We start from the raw sequence: 24,434 nt of genomic DNA, 5'->3' as shown, positions 1-24,434 counted from the left end.
CTGATTAAAACATTTTCCCTGTCTTTATAGTCCTTATATTGTAACTATTAGGGTATTTTTATGTTAGTCTTTTTTTCACAGATTGAATGTTACATGTGCAGACGATAAAACATCTTCAGCATACAAATGAACAAAGAGGCAAATGCTAGTGCAGTGACAGAAATTTGGAAATGTGATCTCTGTCTTTAAACTGTAGTCTTTCTAGTCTTTATACTAGATTTATTTGAATTAGCTCAATTATTTATTAGTTTATTTATTTTTTTCTCTTTATTTGCTTGACTTTATTAATGCTGTTTGCATGACCTTTGTACTTGGGGCTATTATCTTATAGTTTATATTACTATAATCTCTTTTTACGCATTCAAATATTTGTGTCTGTGTGTGTGTGTGTCTGTGTGTCTACTACACACAAAGTATGCAGCTCAATAGGTTTGCGGAAGTAGAAACAAACCTGTGTCTGGGTGTGTCTGTGTGTGTGTGTCTGTGTGTGTGTGTCTGTGTGTCTACTACACACCCAGACACAGGTTTGTTTCTACTTCCGCAAACCTATTGAGCTGCATACTTTGAATACTTTTCTTAAACTGCAAACACTCAAGGCTCAGCTTCAGTACAGTCGCATTCAAATGACAGTGTACGAGTGGATAAAAGATTTTTTTAAAAGAAATATAGCTAAATATGTGTGTGTGTGTGTGTGTGTGTGTAAACTTACCAGGAGCTTGTCTTGCCTAAACCTTTGAGTTTCGTTTCCAAACATCCGGTGATGTCATCACTCCAGAGAGAGAGAGAGAGAGAGAGAGAGAGAGAGAGAGAGAGAGAGCATTAAATTGAATTGAACTGAACTTGAATTGAATTTTGTAAAGACTTTTATTACATAAAAATTAGTTGAAACAAAATATAAAGTAAAGCATTTTTCTGTACATATCACTGACATAAAGCTACATGGGATAAGGAAGCACTTAAAAATGTCGAATTTACTTTTCGTTCACAGGCAGAGCACACAGCTACATTCAGCTAGATTCAGAATAAATATATATAACATTTTTTAAGCGTGATTAATCACATGATTTCTCTGCGATTAATCGTGATTAATCTTATTGTTATATGCAAAATTGAACAGGTAGTCTCTATCTATCTATCTATCTATCTATCTATCTATCTATCTATCTATCTATCTATCTATCTATCTCCATGTTTATTTATCCGCCAGTTCTATTTCTTTTCCAGTTCCTGTGAACACTGCATTAGTCTTACGGTCATCCCAAATGCTCTCATTGGTTGAGACGTGTGATGATGTTCATCCCAAGCCAATACGGATCTAGATGCCACCTCTCCCGTCACCCATGCTTTGTCTGTATGTGTATTCAGAGCCAGTGAGCAACAGACTTTTAAAATAATTAACAGAATAATAAAAACTGCATTAATGCCGATAAAATAATTGTCCACGTTAATTAATAATGATTTAATGCAATAATAACGCGTTAACTTGCCCAGCCTAATATATATATATATATACACTCTATTGCCAAAAGTATTCGCTCACCCATCCAAATAATCAGAATCAGGTGTTCTTGATTGAATCAGGTGCACTTCCATGGCCACAGGTGTATAAAATCAAGCACCTAGGCATGCAGACTGTTTTTACAAACATTTGTGAAAGAATGGGTCGCTCTCAGGAGCTCAGTGAATTCCAGCGTGGAACTGTGATAGGATGCCACCTGTGCAACAAATCCAGTCGTGAAATTTCCTCACTCCTAAATATTCCACAGTCAACTGTCAGCTGTATTATAAGAACGTGGAAGTGTTTGGGAACGACAGCAACTCAGCCACGAAGTGGTAGGCCACGTAAACTGACGGAGCGGGGTCAGCGGATGCTGAGGCGCATAGTGCGAAGAGGTCGCCAACTTTCTGCAGAGTCAATCGCTACAGACCTCCAAACTTCATGTGGCCTTCAGATTAGCTCAAGAACAGTGCGCAGAGAGCTTCATGGAATGGGTTTCCATGGCCGAGCAGCTGCATCCAAGCCATACATCACCAAGTGCAATGCAAAGCGTCGGATGCAGTGGTGTAAAGCACGCCGCCACTGGACTCTAGAGCAGTGGAGACGCGTTCTCTGGAGTGACGAATCGCGCTTCTCCATCTGGCAATCTGATGGACGAGTCTGGGTTTGGCGGTTGCCAGGAGAACGGTACTTGTCTGACTGCATTGTGCCAAGTGTAAAGTTTGGTGGAGGGGGGATTATGGTGTGGGGTTGTTTTTCAGGAGCTGGGCTTGGCCCCTTAGTTCCAGTGAAAGGAACTCTGAATGCTTCAGCATACCAAGACATTTTGGACAATTCCATGCTCCCAACTTTGTGGGAACAGTTTGGAGCTGGCCCCTTCCTCTTCCAACATGACTGTGCACCAGTGACCAAAGCAAGGTCCATAAAGACATGGATGACAGAGTCTGGTGTGGATGAACTTGACTGGCCTGCACAGAGTCCTGACCTCAACCCGATAGAACACCTTTGGGATGAATTAGAGCGGAGACTGAGAGCCAGGCCTTCTCGTCCAACATCAGTGTCTGACCTCACAAATGCGCTTCTGGAAGAACGGTCAAAAATTCCCATAAACACACTCCTAAACCTTGTGGACAGCCTTCCCAGAAGAGTTGAAGCTGTTATAGCTGCAAAGGGTGGACCAACGTCATATTGAACCCTATGGATTAGGAATGGGATGTCACTTAAGTTCATATGCGAGTCAAGGCAGGTGAGCGAATACTTTTGGCAATATAGTGTATCTCTCCTTCAGCCTGCTGTACAAGCTGGTCCACTTGCTGCAGTCTCCTCTTCAACTGGTACATACACACACAAACATTATCCTTTCTCTGACTGAAAGACTGTTAGAAACATCATCATCATGTTTATGGAATAAAGTCACTGTCATAAATAATGGTGGGTAATTCAGAACATTTGTGTGTAATTGTAATTCACTTGTGAGTAATAAAAAACTATTGTATGTAATTCTGTGTTTTGTCCGAGTCGGATTCCAAAGTCTACGGCCACCACAGTTTACAGATTTTGTGTGTTTGTTAGAGTACAACTCCAAAATGTACGACTATGACAGTTTACAGACACAACGCTAATTTTCACAACACCTCTGTTACGTGCAAGGAGTTAGGCTGATGTCATCATGTGTGATAAGAAACATGGATGTAGACACGGAGCTCTGAAAGTGAAAGCTCGTAGGGTTGATAAGATGTTCCATGTGAGCACCTTGTAATTTGTACTCAGTGATGACTAAAATAAATCTCATTAGAGTCTGTTCATTAGACTGAGTTAGTTGGGTCAGTGTGGTGATTTGGAGTCAGACAGATTAGCTTCAAGAGAGTCTCACTTCAAACTGAATTATTATGTTGGTTTGAAAAAGAGCTTTCGAGCGACATGCACCAACTGCACAGGGCACTCTCCATTCATTTACCTCTCCACTCCACACTATCTATACACTCACCTCTAAAAGTATTGGCACCCTATCTGTCCACTCACCTCTATCTATCTATTCGTGACGTGTGACATCAAACCCCCAAAATAAGCAGAATTGCAAAATTACAGCAACATACACGTGACATATCAAAAGGCTCAGCACAGTGAGTGGAAGTGCATAACATATGTCCTGGAGAAGTCACATGATGCCACATGCGCGCCAACCCCCAATATATGTGGAATCGCACAGGGATGCAGCATAAAGAAGAATGACACCCCACGTCTGGACAAGCTGGTGAGGAAGGCGGGCTTGATTGTGGGCTCAGAACTGGACAGCCTGACATCAGTTGCAGAGAGACGGGTGCTGAGCAGGCTCCTGTCCCTCATGGACAATCCACTGTACAACATCATCTCCAGACAGAGGAGCAGCTTCAGTGACAGGTTGGTGTCACTGCCCTGCTCCACTGACAGACTGAGGAGGTCGTTCCTCCCCCATGCCATGAGACTCTTTAATTCCACACGGGGTGTGAGAAGTCAGTGCTGACACTACTCTTCTCTCTCTCTGTCCTGGACTGTACAATAAACTACACACTACACACAATACACTCCAGTTTAAACAGAACTTTAATACACTGGGATTTGCACAGGACTCAGTTTTTGCACATAAACAGTTTTTGCACATCACCTCACTAGGTCTGTAACTTTAAACACTTGATTCCCTATATTTATTTCTTAAATCTCTGTATTTAGTATTTTTCTGCTATATTTTGTTAAATTGTGTAATATTTTGTTATTTGTTATATTTTTTGTTACATTTTTGTACCCCTAAATTTGGGTATTTTACTATTGTTTGTTATATTCATCTTATTTAATCTATTACTTGTGTTTGTGGATACTGCCAGAAAATTTCCCTTTGGGATAAATAAAGTGTCTGTCTGTCTGTCTGTCTGTATTATTATTATTATTATTATTATTATTATTATTATTATTATTATTATTATTATTATTTTGCCACAGTGTGTGTGTGTGTGTGTGTGTGAGAGAGAGAGAGAGAGAGAGAATAAATAAGAAACATACCTCTAAGTCCTCAGTTATTAGACATTCTTCTTTGCTGTACTGATGCCCCTTCAGCTGTTCCCTCTTTACTGTGCAGAGCACTGAGACCTGATCTGAATAGACCATGTCCTCATACTCCTGCTCCAGCTCGTCTATCGCTTCCTCCGCTTCTCTGATCTTCTCCTCTGTTCCTTCTTTAGCCTGCTGTACAAGCTGTTCCACATGTAGCATTCGCCACTTCAACTGTTACACACACACACACACTCTTTAGTGAATTTAGTCAATTAATCATCTATTTATCCATCATTTCTCTGAACAGTATTAGTATATCTTTTTTTGCTTAAGTATAAAAACATTTTATTCCCTTCCCAAACTCAGCAGTGAACTGAATGAAACAGGACTTCCACAGTTCACAGATGTTTAAATAAAACTACAGATGAATTTGATGAATAGAATAAAGTGTAAAGAGGAAAATCTCTAACAAGATAACAGACTGTTAGAAATTGTCAGAGAAATGACATAGATATCATACATCATACATTAGCCTAGATTTCAAACGCTCTGCATATAAGTAGTTATCGATCACATATCAAATATCTACCAAATATCTATCTGATTAATAGTAAGCTTTTGAGTAATGCAAGTATATCAAATATATATCATTTATAATATCAGGCTTTGGAGCTTTTGATTAATGCACATGGGTAACTTTCATAATCATCAAGCAGTACTGAGATGAGGATGTTTTTGTAAATTTCATAATCATTAGGCAGAAATAGTTCTGAGATGGGTGAAATAGAGATGTTTTTGTGCGGAAAAGTGCAAACGTAAGGGGAATTTCACCAAGAATAGTCACCCAGACAGACATAACCTAGACATAACCTAGGCATCTTATGAGCTTTAGCATTGCATAATAAGCAACAGAGGAGCACATTTAGTTCTAGACACAAAGAGTTAAACTTAGAAATGGAAGTATGGTTTTCCGAGAAATTGAAGCACATCTACATGCGTACGTGCACATTGTTGTATACATCATGTACACGAAAGGTTGAGGTCACATGTCAAAAGTCCAGGAAACACTGAGAGAAGGAACATTGATGTCATTAAAGGGAGGATGTTTTAATTTAGGGGCGGTATCAGGACAAATAAGAAAATATAGTAAGTATGTAAATTAAGGAAGGTGGGATTAAGAGTATACATGCATTGAGTATAATGTGGAAACTTCTAGAAATATTTAAATTTGGAAAAGGAGACGACATGGGGCATGTGATTGACTGCATGGCTGAATAAACCTGCTTCTTCTCATCTGCTGACTGAGATCTCCTTCATTTCAATCTCCAGTATTTGATTATTTGATAGTTTATTGCACTCATTTGGTACAATTGTTGAAAATAATAGTAAAATAATAAAATTGGTACTGTTAAAGATTCCACCCTGTGATATGTCCACTAGGAGGGGGCTCTGAGTTCCGACATATGTATTGGTGCCGAAACCCGGGAGGAAGGCTGACATGAGTCCCAAACCTGAGCTAGGACCGCGACTATTACAGGCTACAGATCGCCGGCACTAAAACAGAAAGGTAGGCAGACACCTGTTATGCTAAAAGTCTGTGTTAAATTTGTATCTGTAGTCTGAGAAGAGTGGCCCTGGGGAGGGTGTAGGCGGTTGGCCTCACGCCGAGAACTAGAGGGTGGAAGTGAAAGTAGAGAAAAAGAAAAGAAAAAAAAACAAGCAGATGAGAACTGGCAGATAGACGTCTTGAAGTTTAAGGTTTAATATGTGTGTACAAGAAAATTCCTGTCGGTCAAGACAGGTGGTACAAGGAAATTCCTGTCGGTCAAGACAGGTGGTACAAGGAAATTCCTGTTGGTTGAGACAGGTGGTACAAGGAAATTCCTGTCGGTCAAGACAGGTGGTACAAGGAAATTCCTGTTGGTTGAGACAGGTGGTACAAGGAAATTCCTGTCGGTCAAGACAGGTGGTACAAGGAAATTCCTGTTGGTTGAGACAGGTGGTACAAGGAAATTCCTGTTGGTTGAGACAGGTGGTACAAGGAAATTCCTGTCGGTCAAGACAGGTGGTACAAGGAAATTCCTGTCGGTCAAGACAGGTGGTACAAGGAAATTCCTGTTGGTTGAGACAGGTGGTACAAGGAAATTCCTGTTGGTTGAGACAGGTGGCACAAGGAAATTCCTGTTGGTTGAGACAGGTGGTACAAGGAAATTCCTGTTGGTTGAGACAGGTGGTACAAGAAAATTCCTGCACAGGTGGAATGTGTTAATGTATTCTTAACATGATATTGTGAACTGTTGTGGTATGTCTCTGTGGTGGAGAATGTGTTGTTAAAGGAGGTAGGAGCAGAGGTGTTTGGGGAATTAGTTGTGGTAGGATAAATAGAATAGGATAGAAATAGAATAGAATAGTGGTGTGGATAATTAGATGGTTGTTGTGATGTGAATACTGTGATAAGCGTAAACGGAAGTATACACACATACACATACATGCAAAGCACCCACACATAGACGCGTGCATATACACATAAATATATACATATTGTGAAATTGTGAAAGTGAGAAGTGAGAGTATCAGCAGTGTGGTGTGTGTGGTGTATGACAGATTTAGCAAGGGGTTGAGAGCGCATTTTGGGGAAAAATAGATAAAAATAGAGGCGGGTTGAAAGGAGATAGACAAAAGAGCATGTGTGATAAATTGTAGGCACTGGCGACATTTGTTAAAATTAGCTAAATTGTGCCGCATTCAAAACATAGTTGGGTAAAACAACTTTTCACTTACTCATAGAATTTGGTTAATTTTGTAACTTCTAAATGATATTTACTAAATATCTAAGCTGAACTTTCTTTTGAGCATTTTGGTGTCTGATTTTCCTGGCTTAAATTCTACTCACTATATTTTTTCAGAGTATTTTTCGGCTTTGTGGATTGTTTTTATTCAATGCATTTTGTTTGTTGCTTTTAATTGTATTCAATTTTACTTCATCCCAGTCTCAGTTTTTACAGTGTACTATGTGCATTTGTGGAATCTCCAAAACCCCTATGTGTTTGATTTGACCGATGATTCATACAGAGCAGACAGTGGCAAGGTGCATTTGCTTGAGCACTGTACTTAAGTAAATTTTTAAGTTGGGCTAATTTGAACATAGTATGTCATAGTATTTCTCTCTACTAGTGATCTGTGAGACAGTATCATTGCCATGACTGATGCTTTGAAATTGTTGGTTTGATGGCAGAATAAGTCTTTCTGTTTTGCTAGTTGTTAAAGCAGTGTTGTTGTACATTTTTGTGCCGGGGTTTTAGAGCTTAAAATGATTTTCATTATACTTGTCAATCCGATCGCTTAATTGCTATAGGATTTGTAGCATACCAAAAGCTCTTAATTAACATTTGTAAACATTTACAGTTACAGTACAGTTAGTTTTCTTGATGCTTAAATACTTTTGAAAACCAAGAACTCTACTTCCATGCTTTTACTTAAGGAAAAAATCTGTCTTTATAATTTTTACTTGTAACGGAGTAATGCTGAATAAGTGGTATTTGTACTTACACTCAAGTAGGGAAGTGGTGTACTTTGAGCCAGTAGTGGAGATTGTTTAGAGCTAGACCAGCACAGAGTGTTAGTGGATTAAAGGCTGCTATTTCGGCCGAACCCAGGGTGGTAGTAGTGCTGCAATAGTGTGCATTATTGATAGATATAATTGATTAAATTTGCTGGAAGAACAATCTAGACTAAATCCAGTAAAGCCGTGTGTGACGGAAGGAAAAATTTATGTGCTGTTGTCCTGGACACCTCTAAATAGTAACCTAGGTCATAAAAGTGACGCCCATAGGGCTGGACAAGGGGGTGTGTCATGAGTAAAGAAGAGACACCAACCACGCCCCTAGGGGTAAATATATTGAAACACAAGAAGCAGAGAAAGAGATTAAAAAGTATATGAAAAAATGGAATGACTGGACACATGGGGAGTTGCAGTGGCCACTAGAGGGCACATTCAATAATGGTAGGTGTGAAAAAATGAAGGAAAGACTAGAATGTTGGGGAGAGACAAAGAAAGAAAATAGTGAAAAGACAAACAGGAAGAAAGAAATTGAACAATGGTTCCAAGTGGAAGGAGAATGGCAGAGAGCACTCAGAGAGCTCAGAGGTGACATTGAAAAGAAAGCTACAGCCCCACCAGCAGAGGAGCTTGTGGAGCAGGAGAAACCACCACACCCATACAGAGACATGCCCACCACACAGACAGCAGGACTCTATCCTCTCCTAGAAGAAGGATGACCACAGAAAGTAAATCTGGAAATAGTGGAAGGCCAATTCAAGGGCAAAGTAATATATAGGCCAAGTGGAGATGCAGCAGCAGCACAAAGCTCAAAGAGAGAGAGGACCTGGAAAAGGGGGAACTTAGAAGGAAGCGAGGAAAGTCTGACGTGGCAGCCAGAACCCTACAAGAGACTGGATATGGAAAGCATATATATATGGAAAGAGTATCAGATGAATTTGGATAAAGGAAAGTATGACAGTAAAATGCAGTGGCGAGGATCAGAAGGCTATTCAAGCACACCCGCATGAAAGGGGGAAAAAGACCCACCATCGAGGGCAAACAGGGAGGACGGAAGATCGCCTGAAAGACACTCGGATAAGCATGACGATGAAAGGGAAAAAGCGAATGTATCTACCTGGCTTGGAGAGGATGAGGAGTTGAAACGAACGAGGGAGGAGAGACCCCTCCCCTTAACCCAGAGGGAAGAACAAGATGAGTGTAATGAGGAAGAGGAAGAAAATGAAGCTGGAAAACAAGAGGAAGAGTATCTGATAACAGGAAAAGTAACTAACACCATCAATAAAAAGAAAGAAAGATAGCGAACTTCAAGAAATAAGCGTACGGCTGGGAAAGACAGAAGAAAGATTAGAAGACAGCTGCTTAACAATGGAAGAGCTGAAGGACCGGACGCAAGCACATGCAGAAGAAGAACTGGAAGAAACAAGGAGGAGACTGGAAAAGATGGAAATAGATGTAAAAGAGAACAAAAGTCTGCATAAACAAATATTGCAGAAAGTGCATGGACTAGAGCACTCACAAGGGGAGTTGGCCGAACTAAGTTGGGTAAGAATTAAAGAAAATGAAGAAGAACTGGTCCAGCTCCACCAGGAGTTAAAAGAAGCACGCAGTAATCTGGAGCAGAGGGTGGACGAAGCCTGGCAGACGGTGAGGGAATTACGGGACCAGTTAATAGAGGTAAAAAAAGAAAGAGCAAAGAAAATGGTGCCGCCCATGACTATGACTTCGAGATCTACGCATAGACAAGGGGCGAATGAAGAGGACACTGAGGAATGGCCCCAGGAAGACAATGAAGAAGAGAAAGGTGATAAGCAGCCGACAATGTCATCCCAGATGCCAGTGATAATAAAAGGAAATGATGTGGCCTACGTCCCATGGTCATTTATGGACCTAACAAGATTAATTGGCAGACTGCCGAGCATTTGTGAAGGAGCTCAAAAATGGATCACATGGTTTGAGGAGCAAACAATGGGACAAGTGCTGGCATTGGGAGATGTCAAAGTAATATTGTCTCAGTCGCTGGGTAAGGCCAAAATGATTGAAATTTTTCACAATGTAGACCTAAGAAGAGAGGCAGTGAGACAGAAATATGATCCAAGCCCATTCGGGACCCACCGTAATCAAATCTGGTGCTCACTAAGAGAGTCATATCTGACACGAGCAGATCCAGGAAGAGTGGAAAAAATTAAATTAGAAGAAAATGAAAGCGTAGCAGAGGTTGTACTGAAGCTAGAAAAGACATGGAGAGAAGAGATGGGAGGGGCATGGGACGAAACAGCAGCAAGTCAAACCCTGTTCCGCATGATGATAAAGTAAGCTCTTCCAGTGGAGGTCCAAGATCAACTGGACACAGTAGTGGGACTGAATTCAATGGCTTGGCCCACCTTCAAGGCTAATGTAATTCATTATGTGGAGCTGCACAGACGAAGAGAAAAAGAAGCAAAGAAGGCAGCGGAAAGCCTGGTAATGCAACTCCACAAGGCCCAGCTGAGTGAGCTGGCCCGAACCAAACAAAAAAGTCTGGAAAGGAAGAAAGAAGAGAAGAACATAGCAAAACAGGCAGCAGTGCTGGTGGTGCAACCTGCGCCCCCAGTGGCTCATCCTGCACCGGCGGTGCCACAGCCAGCAGCCATAACACAAACCACGCCAGTGATCCCGCTGCAGCAGATGCAACCTGCTAATTATGCACCAGCACCAGTGGTAATGTAGCCCCCATTCCAACAGTACCCACCCCAGTATCCAGAATGGGGTCAGGGACCTGGGGGCTCACCTGGGCGCAGTCGAGGAGGAGGTGCATTTCAGCAACCATGGAGAGGAGGGAATCTAATGAATCAAGGTGGAAGAGGAAGAAGATGTTGGGTATGTGAAGACCTTAGTCACCAGAAACGGGACTGTCCATATGCCTATCAACAGGAAATGGCACCCCCAAGAGGAAGTTCACAGCAAAATCAAGGATGGCAAGGCCCATAAAATTGGATGGGGCCTTGGATGGGGCCTAATCAACAGCTCCAAGGACCAATGAACTTGGGAACAGGCCCTATGGGGCCTTCCCCGGGGAGCATGTGAAGAAGCCCTGAGAAGCCAGAGGGGGAGCTGGTGCAGTGTACCACCTCTCTGCACCCTGCACAGGAACCCACCATCTCAGTAAAAGTGGGAGGACAAATTCGCTCATCATTCTTAATTGACACAGGTGCAACATTCACAAGTATAGGTAAAGAAGGCTCAAAGGTCTCCTCTCAAGTAAAGCAGTAAAAACAGTAGGCTTCTCATGGAAAACACAGACTTTACAGTTTACTGAGCCTCAAGAGTTAAATATACAAGGAGTGACAGTACAAGCACCATTATTGTTCTCCCCAGAAACTCCAGTGAATCTGCTTGGAAGAGATGTACTTTGCAAGTTAGGAGCTAAAATGCATTGTGGAGAAAGTGGAGTATGGGTGGAGCTCCCGGAGCATCTAATTCAACAATACATCATGATGGAAACAAAATTGGAACTGTGTTCAATGGACAAGGTGTATCCAAATGCTGCTCCTCATGTCTCACTGCTGATTGGGTAAAGTTTTGAATCAAAAGAATTAGGACCAATGGTGAGGGAAGCGAGTAAGGTAACAAAGTGGACACAGATAGGACAGGGGGTCAGTATATCTCTAGATAGAAAGTTTCTCAGAATAGAGCAGGCAGCGGTAGATGAGGTGAAGCCACAGACTGTGCTCATAAGCAGGGCCGAAAATGTGAGAATAGAAAAGAGCAAGACGAACCAACTGCCCCAATGGGCAGAAGAGCAGGAGCTCACAGAGGAAGAAAGGGAGGAAGCGTTAGCGCAAGTACCAGACCAGTTGTGGACCAAACATCAAACAGATGTAGGGCTAGTGAAGTCAGCAGGTCTAGTTAAGATACAGCTTAAACCAGGAGCATGGTTACCATATCAAAAACAGTATCCTTTGTCGAAAGAGGCAATAGTGGGGATAAAGTCAAAAATTGAGGGACTAGTGGAGGCAGGAGTTCTGGTCCCAACAAAAAGTCAGTGCAACACTCCCATTTTTCCGGTCAGAAAACCAAATTCTGATAAATGGAGGCTGGTCCATGATTTGCGATCAGTAAACTGAAAGCTGAAAACCCAGTAGTCCCAGATCCACACATCCTTTTGTCCAACATTCCAGAAGGAACAAAATGGCATACAGTAATTGATCTGTGCTCAGCATTCTTTAGTGTTCCATTGCACCCAAATTTGAAGTTTTTGTTTGCTTTTACCTATGGTGGACAGCAATATACATACACAAGGCTGCCACAAGGCTATTGTGAAAGTCCATCAGTTTTCAACCAAGTTCTGGCTCGAGATCTGACCAATTTGAATGTGTCCAGCACAATATTGCAGTACGTGGATGATCTGTTAATCTGCAGTCAAACTAAAGAACAATGTGTACAAGACTCAGTGCAAGTTTTAAAAACTCTGGCAGAAAACGGGCATAAAGTAAATAAAGAAAATTTGCAATTCTGCCAGCAAAAGGTAGAATACTTAGGTAGAGTGCTCGAAGGCACTACACGAAAAATCTCCCCAGAGCATGTAGTAACAATTCAAAAAGCTCAGAGACCCCAAACTGTCCAGCAAATGCTATCATTCTTGGGTTTGCCTTGGGCAGACCATGGATTTGTGATTTTGCTATGAAAACACAACCATTTAGAGACATAGTGAAAGCAGCAGACCACACAAAATCTAATGCCACATTGACATGGACAGAGGAACCGGAAACGGCATTTGATACACTAAAGGCTGCCTTGTCATCTGCACCAGCACTAGCATGCCCAGATTAAGGTAAGCCATTCTATTTGTATGTATCTGAAAAAGGGTTTGCTTCAGCAGTGTTAGCACAGGGACAAGAAGGCATAGGGAAAAGACCAATAGCATACTTTAGTACAGCACTCGATAGTGTGGAGAAGGGCATGCCACCATGCTATCGGGGATTGGCAGCAGCGGAATTTGCCTATTAGAATGCATCATCAATCACAATGGGGCATCCAGTGACACTGTACACATCTCATGCCTTGCATGCACTATTGACTAGTCAAAAATTTGTAATAACTAATGCTCAAAAAACTGGCTATGATGTCATTCTGTCAGCCCCTGAATTAACAATTGAGAAATGCCACACAATTAATCCAACAGATGATGCTCCCAGAGGAAGGAGCCCTGCATGAGTGTACTGAAGAGACAGAAAAATACCTAAAAGCCAGATCAGATTTAGAAGCGCAACCGCTGCCTATTGCTCAGTGTGTCCTCTTTGTGGATGGATCATGCTATCGTAGTAACGAGGGAAACAAAGCAGGCTATGCAGTAGTCCAATATGATGACAAATCAGGAGCATTTAACACCGTGATGACTGTGGCAGTGCCACAACTGTTCTCTGCCCAGTTGGCAGAAATATAAGCACTAACCACAGCATGCAAACTGGAAGCGGGCAAAACATGTACAATATACACTGATTCGGTGTATGCTTACAGAGTGTGTCATGTATTTGGGACAATTTGGGAACAGAGGGGTTTCCGGAGAGCAGATGGGTCAACTATTGTGCACGGGCCAGCACTTTCGGAACTGTTAGGAGCGATGATGCTCCCTAGCAAATTGGCAATCGTGAAGTGTAGAGCTCACAAGACAGGGAATGGGTCAGTAAGGGAAATGCAGCAGCTGACAAGGCAGCTAAAAGGCAGCAGTAGGAGATACATGTGTCATGGCAATAATACAGGCGGGGGAGCCGGATAGTGAGGGACAGATGCAGGTCACAATAGGTGACGTCAGAGACTTCCAATAGTCAGCCTCAGCAGAAGAGAAAGAGTTGTGGAGAAAACGTGGTGCGGCATTAGATCCTAAGACTGGGATATGGAGAAGTTGTGATGGAGTGTTTGTAGCCCCACTAAGTTTTCTTTCAGTGTTGATTAAAGAGGCACATGGGATAGATCATTGTGATCGCAGGAAAATCATTGAAACAGTTAGAAAGGACTGGTGGTCTCCATACTTAGCGAGTATGATGGACAAATTCCTGCATGCGTGTGAACTTTGTGCAGTATGCAATGTCAGAAAACATTTCACTGCACCTATTAGTCACATACCAGAACCCAAGGGACCATTCAGACACCTAGTGATGGATTTTGTGGATATGGGAACCACAGAAAGAAAGGAGGTAAAAAGGTACATTCTAGTAGTAATAGATCGGTTCAGCCGGTGGGTGGAAGCTCAGGCTACAGCTAAAAACAATGCCAAGACAGTGGTTAAGTTTTTGTGTAGGGAAGTAATTCCCCGTTTTGGCATCCCAGATCAGATGAGCTCAGATAATGGTCCCCACTTTGTGAATGAAGTAGTGAAGGCTATGGCAGAGGCCTTATGCCTGAAACACCATCAAGGATGCGTGTATCATCCACAAGCTCAAGGGATTGTAGAAAGGGCGAACGGAGTGCTAAAAGAGAAAATAGCTAAAATCTGTGCAAGCATTAAGTTGAATTGAGTACAGGCATTGCCATTGGCACTGATGAAAATGCGTTCCCAAACCAACAGGAACACTCATTTGACACCATATGAAATGCTCACAGGGCGACCAATGCCAGTTGCTTTCATCCGAGGACCCTACAAGGGCCCATCGCTAGAGCAACTAGAAGGTGAAATGTCAAGTTATGTAAGACACCTAACCCAAATACATAGAACTCTGTATTCACAGGTCTGTGAAGCTACACATGGGGTGAAGGTAGAACAGGAGGACCTTCGACAGGTGGAACCATGGGGACTATGTGTATATCAAAGTGTTCAAAAGAAAACATTGGAGCCAGCCGAGGAGAGAAAGACCATTCAAGGCTCAACGTTCAAAAGGAAACATTGGAGCCAGCCAAGGAGAGAAAGACAGTTCAAGGCTCAACGTTCAACGGCTGTCAAAGTTGAAGGCAGAGAACATTGGTATCACTTGAACTTTGTTGTAGAGCTGCGGAAAACAAACCAAAGGATAAAAGCTCATGCCCAAAGTTGATACAACTTGCTCATTCAGAAGAAGACAAAGACCTAGAAGACCTGGAAGAGTCAGAATGGTGCTGCGAGGCTGTGCTATGGCAGCTGTGCTAATAAGCATATACATAGGGGCAATTTGGATGTTTGTAACGTTATTTAGCCACATGGCTACCATACTAGCTGATAGAACACTTACAAACGTTACTCAAGGAAGCGAGAATAATTCATATCTCCCACCAACCCAAGATAAACAACAACCCTCTGCAAAACAGGCTAGTCCACGGCATAGAAGAAGCATAGGTACGGGCCAAGCGTTCATTAAAGGTCGCATGGTATATCAAGGACAACAACCCACACTCGATCTCACAAAAGACAAAGCTCAGACTGCAGTCCAAAATCATCTGAAGTGCGCTATAGGATTGATAGGACATGCCTTAAAACCAAACATGGTGCCCACTGATGATACGTTGTTTGTCATGTACTCCTTTGAGTACATGGGGCCTAACCCACCATCTACTGTGAATCCAGCTGAATGGAAAAAAAACAATTCGGCGGTAAATTATACAGTGACAGCTGAAGTACGCGTCAAATCACCTCACGACAGATGGAACGAGTCCAATCCAACCCGCAGCATAGTTATAACAGGAGAGCCAATGAAAGCATACTGCAGAGTGGTTCATCCACTCTGGTATTATAGTGTCTTTGGAAATTTCACCTCTAAGCGTAACCTTCAAAAAAACGTTATTATAGATGATCATCAAGCTTGAGTGTTTGTGCCCACTGGACATCCATACACAGAGATCCGCTAGCCCGGGATTGATTTTTGGGTGAAAATTCCTAAGGACTGTCAGAAAAACACAATTTGTAATATGACCATAGACAACTTAAACCAAAACGTGAATGATGCAAAAAGATATGTCACCAGCATTAAAATCACCCGGTACAATGGCACAGATAAAACCAGCTCTCCACAAAATCTGTATCATCAGTAGTTACATGACACGGCACACAAGACTATTACCAACAGCACATGCATGGTATGCCATAATCGCATGCATCACCCATTGCTTGTCATGCCTACCAGGGGAATTCAAGAATGTGCAAACCCACCATATAATGAAAGCTATTTATGCCCTGCTGTATGTCTCCTGGGGTCTGTAGCAAGAACTCATGGTGCAGACTGGATGCGCAAGTTAAGCTCCTCTTGTACTTTTCATCCAGTTTCTACTCAAGCAGCTACTGACATACGTGTGCACTCATACCCCCTTCAACTGTTTCCACTATGCATTTGTTCCAGAGATACAGAATATGTAGAAGACTTATCTAAATCATCTTGTGATAAAATAATGGAAGCAGCTCACCCTATAGTTAATGTGATGCCAACATGCAATGCATCAGAATATGGATGTGAACCTGGCATTTCAGTCCAGCTGAAGATCCCAAGCTTACATCTTGGAACCATGCCGGTTGCAGATATCTTTTGGTATTGTGGAGGAACACAGGTCCTACAATTTTTGCCTAGATTGTGGCATGGGCTTTGTGCCCCAGTGGTACTGGAAGGATGGCTCACAGTAGTTGCCCTTAATGACTCACAACTCGCGTCCATGTATGAGCCTGAACATTTACGCCGTCACAAACGTGATTTCAAAGAACAAACTAAGACAGCTGGCAGTGTATTCACCTGCACTGGCTCATGGGGCACTTATCGGAAAAACATTTGCAAGTAACTAATTCCTCAATACCCCCGAAATGGGGTCCAAACAAAAAAATTCATATAAACTGGGCAGGAATACCGATTGGAGTTCCCGACGAACATTTAGCCCTTTGGAAAGGCTCATCCATGGCATTGAACATCTTGCTTCCAATGGTACAGATCAGCAGAAACACAGCATGGGTCAATTATATTTGGTATAACCAGCAGCGTTTCATTAACCACACCATCGAGGCATTAAAATTAGTATCAGAACAACTCCATGCAACGACCCTTATGACTATACAGAATCGTTTCGCCATCGACATGATGCGTGGGCCCGATCAGGGAGTGTGTGAGATGATAGGATCTGATTGTTGTACCATTGTCCCGTTGCACACTGGACCTGCGGGCCCACTCAACACACTGATATTGCGCATGAAAGCAGCTCGGGATGAGATGATGTCCAATAATGCTTCTTCAGACCCAGACTGGCTTGAATGGCTATTTTCTACTAACTGGGTAGCTGGTCTCACTCGTATCGGAACGACCATTCTGATGGTACTACTGGTCGTAGGACTCATTGTTTGTTGCGGAATACCATGCTTGCGTGCCCTATTAGAAAAGATGGTACACTCTCTTTTTGGCCAGTATATGCAGCTCCATATGCAGGACATGATTGATGGAGACACCACTGGAGTCCCCATTGGAGACGCTACAGATGGCAACGGGGATGATAAAAAGCTGGCGCAAGAGTCTGACTGTCCCTTGTTGGACAATATAGCACATTATTGCTAAAGATTGCTGAAATTGCTGTTATGTGTTGTGTCTTGTGTGTTTTTCTCTCTGTATTTTCCTCTGTGTTGTATTCCCCTTTGGTGTGCGTATATGTATATGTTGTGTGCAGGACCTATGGCTGAAAGTCCTAGTGCAACCCTCCAGTGTAATCGCTGTGCCCACGGCCACCATAGACAGAGAACTCTTCCATGCAGACATGTTGCAATTTGATGTCAACCTTGGAAGCACTGCATAGCTTTCAAGACCCACACCCGAGATGGAAAATCTTCCACCCCTGCTGTACGGACACGGACTGGACTCTTCACATAGAAGCTGCATGTCCAACCACTAAAATACTCCAGCATGCTAACTTCTATTATGTAGAGTCGACTTGGCTTCATTACAGATATGCAAGTGTATTCGAGTGCCTTTACCAAAATGGATATCTCAATTACACAAAACTCACCATTGGTGGTGGTGGAGCTAATTCATGTCATTGCTTATGCCAATTGCTATTGTGTAAAATTATATAGGACAAATATAAGTGTCTATATGTATATGTGTATATGTATTTGGTGACCCTGGCAACACAGGCTGTCGCACTAATAAAATGCAGGCAGAGTGGGAATTTTCCTGGAAAATAAAGGAATTGATACCATTAAATGGCCCCCACGCTTGCCTGACCTAAATTCGATAGAACACCTCTGGGACATTATATTTTTTGGTCCATCCTACGCCACCAGGTTGTACCTCAGGTCACCATCCTTTGTCTCATTGGGAGCATGCCCTGACATTGTCAGGCATACATACAAACACATGTGGGTCATACCAACTACTGAGTACCATTTTGAGTTTGCAAAATGGACTAGCCTGACGCATCATTTTTTTCACTTTGATTTTTGGGGTGTCTATGAATTCAGCTCTCTGTAGTTTGATAATTTTCATTTGCATCAAATAATGTGGCATCCTTTCTTTTCTAACACATTACCCAGTCCATATCAGTATAGATATCCAGCATGATATTTTCCCCATTGAGATCTGATGTGTTTTCAAAATGTTCCTTTCATTTCTTTGAGCAGTGTACTTTGTGGTTCATTGAGGGACTCCTGTACCTCTACATGGAACAGTGGGGCTAACCCTGTGACCTTCTCCTGGTCCCTTGATCCAGAACCCCCCTGCTGATGCACCTGGCTCATCTGGATCTTGTCAGTCTGCTACTGAAGTTAGCCACGAGTACATCTCGAGTAGATCTTGGTCATCATGGACTATGCCACCAGATACCCAGAGGTGGTCCCACTTCAGAAAGCCACCTTAAAAAGGTTTACCATTTGAAGACAGCCATCTACCACCTCCAAACAGGTGGTTTGGTGGAACTTTCAAACAGACACTAAAATAGATGCTCAAGCGGGTAGTAGATAAGGAAGAAAAGAACTCAGACCTCCTCCTTCCCTAATTCTTCTGTGACATCCAAGAGACACCCAAAGCTCACTCATTCCAGGAAATCAACCGAGTGGTTCTGATCGTCCAGGAACACAACCTTAAGACCTAAGAGAGCTGGTGGACCAGTTTGCAGATGTGTTCTCAACAACACCAGGACTAACAATCCTGATCCATCATAATATCAAAACCCCTCAGGGAGTTGTGGTGTGTCATCTTGATCAGCAGCTGGTCAATTTCCCTTCACAATTTTAAACAATGTCTTGATCTGAAAAGCTGAATTTGAGCTGCAAGTTGATTTCATTCTGACAGATTATGCAGCTTCTATTGCATTCCTGTAGTTCCTATCACAAACATGGTGATGAAGCTCATTGCCTCTCAGCACATCAGTTAAGAAGTCAAGCAGCCAGTCACTTGATTCCACGGATTCAGGACAGATGTTGTAAACTGATATTTGTTCCTGAAGGTATTAATGCCATCTTCAAATGTTTCTATGTACAGCTGAATCTCCGTCTGATTTCCATGATATGACTTATCTCGTTTTAAAAATCTGAAGGCCACCATAATTGATTCAGATGAAAGCTGCTCATGCAGCTGCTTAAGGATGTGAAATCAGCTAATAACGCTTTGCTGTGTTAGGAAGGGCTCAGCCTCACTCTGCCACAGGCGTGACCAGCAAAAACCTGACCCAGGCTGTGGTCAGAGTCACTCTCACCACCAGAGGGAGACAGAGAGCTGCACATCACCAAGCAGTAATCAGACACGATGAATCCCACCTGGACTGGGACCTGCTCAAAGTCCACTCTCTGTGTGGCCAAACTCTGTGTCCACTTAACACTGTCACATGCACATACTCACACTCAGATGATAAAAAATTACTGCTGCTTTGGCTTTGTGTGTGTGTGTGTGTGTGTGTGCTTGTGTGTGTGTGTGTGAGTGAGAGAACAAACAGGAAACATACCTCTTTTCTCCTTAGACGTTCTCTACGCTGCTGCAACTGCTTCTTCTTTGCCGTGCAGAGCATTGAGATCTGTTCTGAATACTCAGTAGTGTTGTAATGCTGCTCCAGCTGATTGAACGACTGCTCCGCTTCTGTGATGTTCTCCTCTGTTCCTTCTTCAGCCTGCTGTGCAAGCTGTAATACCTGTTGCAGTCGTCTGTTCAACTTCCAACACACACACACACACACACACACATCTTTAGTGAATTAGATGTTTTCTATGTAATAAATATTTTTCTAAACAAATTTGTGTTTAAAATAAACAAAATTAAGAAGCTTTTATTTCCACTTTGGTGGATGGTCACTTCCTTGTTTTTGTTCTTCGTAAGGTCTGTCTGTCTGTTTAGCTGGACGATTTGCTCCTGATAAAAAGTTTATGAAATCTAACGAGTCGTCTGTAGTTTGTTGTATTGAAGCTTGTCAGCACCTTAAAGAAAAAAGTGACTGAGGAAAGTGTGTGATGTCATTATTCCGGAGCGTCTCTAGGATTTTACTCCGAATCCGTCAGTAACGTCAGTAATGTTTTCCAGACTGTGTGTGTGAACGTGTCTGGAAACATCAGTGTGTGTTTTCCCTTCTATACAACAGACAGTAGAAATAAGTCCAGGTAAGATAGATCCTGTCTCAGGGGACATGTGGGTAAAGATTACATCATATCCTGTAGGAAAAGAAGGTTTTATGGATTTTTCTTCTTCAGTAAAAAGACACTCAGGAAGCTCTTGTTCTGTTCTGGTGTCTCCAAAAGAAACCAAACATCAGTATTAGATCTCTCTCTCTCACACACACACACACACACACACACACACACACACACACACACACATACACACACACACACACACACATTACCAAAATTCTCAGATGGTGTCTCCACTTTAGGTATATTCCCACTCCAACACAGCAGCTGAGCAGAATAATCAGAATCAGCACTATCACCCACACAGGAACAGCATGCTGCTTGTCTACAACACACACACACACACACAAACCTGGAGCACAAACACCTCTGAGCTGCTGAAAAATGCCCAGCAGAGACTCTACTTCCTTAGGGCGCTGAGGAAGAACAACATCACTCAGAGACTACTGGTGTCCTTCTACCGGTGCTCCATAGAGAGCATACTAACCTACTGCATCGACGTATGGTTCACCAGCTGCATAGTGGCTCAGAGGAAAGTGCTCCAGAGGGTCATAAACATGGCCCAGAAGATCGTCGGCTGCCCGCTCCCAACACTGGAAGATCTACACACTTCACACTGTATTAGGAAAGCCCAAAGCATCCTCAAAGACACATCACACCCTGGACATGATCTGTTTGAACTGTTACCATCAGGGAGGTGATACAGGACAATCAGAGCCAGGACAAACAGACTGAAAAACAGTTTTTATCCAACAGCCATAACCACTCTCAATAATCAAAAAACACTGTTTTCATGAGATGTGAAACAAAATAGACAGATGGTGAATGTGACTGTGTACAATTTTCTGTACCTATTTATTTATTTTTTATCTTATTTTTTATTTTTTATATACTAATTAGTACTTTTTAAAATTGTTTGAATGTATGTATGACTGCTGCACTTTGACTGGCTGGCACTTTTAAATTACGTTGTACATGCAAATGGTACAATGACAATAAAACTTCTATTCTATTCTATTCTCATGATCATTGAAACTCCATGAGGTGAGATCTTGCATGGAGCTCCAGACCGAGGAAGATTGACAGTCCTTTTGTGTTTCTTCCATTTGGGAATAATCGCACCAACTGTTGTCACCTTCTCACCAAGCTGCTTGGAGATGGTCTTGTAGCTCATTCCAGCCTTGTGTAGGTCTACAATCTTGTCCCTGACATCCATGGACAGCTCTTTGGTCTTGGCCATGATGGAGAGTTTGGAATCTGATTGATTGCTTCCTTCTGTGGACAGGTGTCTTTCATACAGTTAAGGAGCTGAGATTAAGAGCACTCCCCGAGAGTGCTCCTACTGTAATCTCAGCTCCTTACCTGTATAAAAGACACCTGGGAGCCAGAAATCTTTCTGATTGATAGGGGATCAAATACTTATTTCACTCAATAAAATACAAATCAATGTAGAAATTTTTTGAAATTTGTTTTTCTGGTTTTTTTGTTCTTATTCTGCCTCTCACTGTTCAAAGAAACCTACCATTAAAATTACAGACTGATCATTTCTTTGTCAGTGGGCAAACGTACAAAATCAGCAGAGGAGCAAATAATTTTTTCCCTCACTGTACCTTCCACAGAGACGGCGTATATCTGAATGTCTTCCTCATTCTTCGTGTCCCGGATGGTGTAACTTCCACTATCCCTCGGCTCCATGTGTCTCAGTGTGAGCTCAGGGTAAGTGAGTGATGTTCTGTCTCTGTATTTATCTTTACACTGCAGTGAGAGATTATTCACCCTGCAGATCACTTCATCAGCTGAACCACTGCTTTTATAAATCACCTCCACTGGTTCTGGTACAGACACATGCAGCTTCAGATCTTCACCAGACTCCATCTGAACCTGTGAGAACACAGCTGAGGAGAAAAAACATGGAGGAACTTCAGCTAGATTTAGATACAAACATAAAGCCTTACAGTCCCATTCAGAGTGCAGTGTTGATGTGGGGGAAGTTCCTGGTGGTCAGAGTCGGGTTCCTCAGCTCCTTAAGACTGTTTCAGATTCTGAACATCACCTGTGTGGACTTCACACCTGTGAGGCTGCCAGATTTCTGAGTTTTTCAGTAGTGTCTAGAAGACTGCCTTTAACCACAGACACTCACCTTTAATGTCTCTGATTAAACATTAAGTACAATAGATTAAAATTATAGTTTAAATCAATAGTTTAGTGGACTTTAAATGGACAATGATATTCATTTATTAATAATGAGAATTATTTCAGCTTGTCCTTGAATGACATTCCACAGTGTGTGTGATTGTGTTTACAGACAAAACACACAGTTCAGTCGGACATTTTGTAGTTTCAAACGGTCAGATGGTGGCGCTGGACTCAACCCTGCAGAATCCCTCAATCCGAAATCAGGCTAGAAAAAAATGCTGGAGTTCAAGGTGAAAATCGAGTGGAACTGAGACACGCCTTTGTTTAGATAAACTCCACCCACACCTTTGACTCTCACATAACTTCTGAATAAAGGTGAAGTCTGCAGTTACGTCTGAGGTCTGAATCCTGATGTCTGTCATTTCAGTATTAAACCCTCACTGTTTGATGAACTCCACTCTGATTATGATCCTAATAGTAATAATAATAATAATAATAATAATAAGTGAAGGTTTTATCAGCAGGAGAAGAGATAAAGACACTTACTCTCTATGATGAGGCGAACATAAGAGAAGTCTGAGTCTTCACATTCACATGCGTACACGTTCCTCTGACTGTAATCAGCTGCAGTGATGGTGAGAGAGGAATCTCCTCTCAGGTACTGATCATGAGAGATGTTAAATCCCTCCTTTGACCTGCATGATGTCCGATCACACTCAGCCAGGACAACATCTCGATAATCACGTAAGGACCATTGCAACAAACCAGAACACTGACGTTTACATGAGAGCGTCACTGACTGATGAAGTTTCACTCATGTAGGACAGACCTCAAGAGCTGATACAGGAGCTAAAAGAGAGAATAAAGAGAGTGAGAAGTGTGTAGTGTGTAGTTAGGGTGTTTATGGTGTTCATTGTATAGTTTATTTTGTATAGTTAGAGTGCAGTCACACTGACCAGTGGTGAATGTGAATTTCCAAATATTTTTATCTTAAATAAGTTACTCGCTAGACTCTGCAAGTCATGCTCCTCTAAAATTATGAAGTTTGGTGGAGTTTATGGAGATAATTATGGAGTAGGATGCGTTTTGTCAGGCTCTCGCTGAACAATAATATTTTATATGTTAAAACCCTATTTTAATTGTTAGTTTAATTCAGTTACTGGTCAACAATACGTACTCATAACTTAGTGACAAGTACAGTACTTTTTTGTTGTCGGCTGTAGCTGCGAACTTAAGAAAATACAAATTTAGTGGATCATCTAGCACTAGGCCAAGCACCTCCTCGGCCCTCAGCCCTGTTAGTGAGCCGAGCTCCAGCCACATCGCTACTTCACCTATGCAAAAAATGGATAAAATGGATGTCACAGACCTCAAATTCCAAATTGTCATATCCCTCAAGAGTGACATTTTAACTGTGATTAAAGAAGAATTGAGAAGTGCACTGGCCGAAGAACTGAACTCCATTTTGGCTGAGTTACAGATACCTGATAAGGCCGGAATCACCAGATGCACTGCGTTAACCCATGTCGAAATGGACCTGATTAAGGCTACTGTAAAGGATAAGGAAGGCGGACTGTCTACATGGTCTGATGAAGTGGTCACAATGCAAACTACAATAACGAGCCTCCATGCAGGACTGACCAAACTGAGAGCGAGGTATGATGATATGGAAGGGAAACTGCGAA

The 24,434-nt window shown here is 42.2% G+C and overlaps 1 protein-coding gene across 1 annotated transcript in view; it reads right to left on the bottom strand.

Moving 5' to 3' along the window:
- The window catches only part of LOC131343268 (trichohyalin-like), a 103,403-nt gene extending 79,331 nt beyond the window's left edge, over window positions 1-24,072 (bottom strand). The window contains exons 1-3 of the mRNA XM_058374820.1: window positions 23,953-24,072; window positions 23,296-23,521; window positions 22,224-22,508 (exon numbers count right to left, since the gene is read on the bottom strand). Coding sequence (XP_058230803.1) covers window positions 22,224-22,508; window positions 23,296-23,521; window positions 23,953-24,072 — 631 coding nt within the window. The remainder of the gene's footprint in view (window positions 1-22,223; window positions 22,509-23,295; window positions 23,522-23,952) is intronic.
- Between the last annotated feature and the right edge of the window lie 362 nt (window positions 24,073-24,434).

The sequence above is a fragment of the Hemibagrus wyckioides genome, linkage group LG22 (assembly GCF_019097595.1).
Source record: "Hemibagrus wyckioides isolate EC202008001 linkage group LG22, SWU_Hwy_1.0, whole genome shotgun sequence".
Taxonomy (NCBI): Eukaryota; Metazoa; Chordata; class Actinopteri; order Siluriformes; family Bagridae; genus Hemibagrus; species Hemibagrus wyckioides.
The sequence above is the reverse complement of the archived record's forward strand: the minus strand, read 5'-3'. Positions and strand labels throughout refer to the sequence as shown.